General features: G+C 46.5%; 1 protein-coding gene across 1 annotated transcript; it reads left to right on the top strand.

Moving 5' to 3' along the window:
* Positions 1-579: 579 nt before the first annotated feature.
* LOC121963165 (antithrombin-III-like) lies at positions 580-1,767 on the top strand (the record flags this gene model as incomplete). Its single annotated transcript, XM_042513492.1, has 2 exons — positions 580-948; positions 1,477-1,767. Coding segments are annotated over exons 1-2 (657 nt in total), but the record flags the coding sequence as incomplete, so codon positions are not given.
* Positions 1,768-1,771: the final 4 nt, after the last annotated feature.

Raw genomic sequence — 1,771 nt, 5'->3', positions numbered from 1 at the left:
GTGTGTGTGTGTGTGTGTGTGTTACTGTGTGGGTGTATTTGAGTTAGAGTATTGATGTTTTCCAGTTTTTGGAATCAAACTGAAGAAACTTTTCTGTGAATCTGTTCTGACTAAAAGTCGACGCTGATCAATAATCCGATCAATAATCTCCTGGCGAAACGCAGCCGTCTGAGAAACGCCGTCATGTTTGACATGCAGTCACTTTATTTATGAAGCCCGTTATCACGGTTCTCCTCAGAGGGGGGGCGTAACAGCAGACGACGTCCCTCTGACCTCAGACCCTCACCTCACCTGAGGAGAAACTCCCTAAAACACCTGTAACGGGCAGAGCGCCTGGGGGGCGGGCCGCTCCTCCGGACGGACAGACGAGTGACAGATGTCATAAATCACAGTTCACATCTGCGTGTGATTTAATGTTACCAATGCCGTTAAGGTTGTCACGTGAGCAGCAAATTAAAATCAAACAGTAAATCAGTATTTCATGATGCGGCTGCTTCAGTCAGGTGAGAGGTGACGCAGTGATGGCGGCGATGCGCTTTAACAGAAATCAAACTGACCTCTGATTGGCTCCCTCTCCGCAGAATGAGGGCTGCTGATAGGCTGTTGGTTCTGGCTTTGCTGCCGCTTGTCTCCCTCGCTGCCCATCCTGACATCTGCAGCGCCAAGCCCAAAGACCTCGCCCTGGAGCCACGCTGCATCTACCGCAGCCCCGACCCCGAGGGCCCCGAGGGCCCCACCCCGGAGCCCGAGCCCGTCCCCGAGTCCACCAACCCCAGAGTGTGGGAGCTGTCCAAGGCCAACAGCCGCTTCGCCCTGTCGCTGTACAAACAACTGGCCGCCACCAAGACGCCCGACGCCAACATCTTCATGTCCCCCATCAGCATCTCCACCGCATTCGCCATGACCAAACTGGGAGCCTGCAACCAGACGCTGCAGCAGATCATGAGGGTCGGTGCTTATTTCTATTATTATTATTATCATGATTAATATTATCATCGTTGTTATTATTAATAATAATAACAATAGTAGTACTAGCAATGATAATAAGCCTGCTGCAACTATCACAATTATTTTATTACGGTTATTCATAAAGGGACTGTTCTGTTGTTACATCAAAAATTGACCTTTTGATGTTTGAAAGTTGAAGCTGAAATCCTGGAGTGAAAAAAGCCTTGTTGGTGTTTCACTTGTGCTGCTGGTTAGTTCCTGCAAACACTGTCTCTCTGGACACATTTTTTATGACACGTGACTAAATTGATTTTTTAAATTGATACATTTATTTTTTTAAAAAGAAAAAAAAAACATTTTTTCTTTAAAAAATTCCCAAATGTCACCAAAATGTGAGAAAAATCCACCAATATATTTTCTTTAGAAATCTCAAAAATATTTAGAAAAACAATTTGTCAAAAAGAAAAAAAAATATATATATATAAAGAAAGTGACTGACAGGCGCTCTCTGCATGTCTCTGCCTGCAGGTGTTTGAATTCGACACCATCAAAGAGAAGACATCAGATCAGGTCCACTTCTTCTTCGCCAAACTCAACTGTCGTCTGTACCGGAAGAAGGACGAGACCACCGCGCTGATCTCTGCTAACCGCCTGTTCGGGGATAAGTCTCTGATCTTCAACGAGACGTACCAGAACATCAGCGAGACCGTGTACGGCGCCAAACTGCTGCCACTCAACTTCAAGGTAACCTGCTCCGACACCAGTCCAACACCAGTCCATCACCAGTCCAACACCAGTCCATCACCAGTCCAACACCAGTCCA

This window comes from Plectropomus leopardus, unplaced genomic scaffold (genome assembly GCF_008729295.1).
Source record: "Plectropomus leopardus isolate mb unplaced genomic scaffold, YSFRI_Pleo_2.0 unplaced_scaffold10196, whole genome shotgun sequence".
Taxonomy (NCBI): domain Eukaryota; kingdom Metazoa; phylum Chordata; class Actinopteri; order Perciformes; family Serranidae; genus Plectropomus; species Plectropomus leopardus.
Note: the sequence above shows the minus strand (reverse complement) of the source record. Positions and strands in the feature narration are given on the sequence as shown.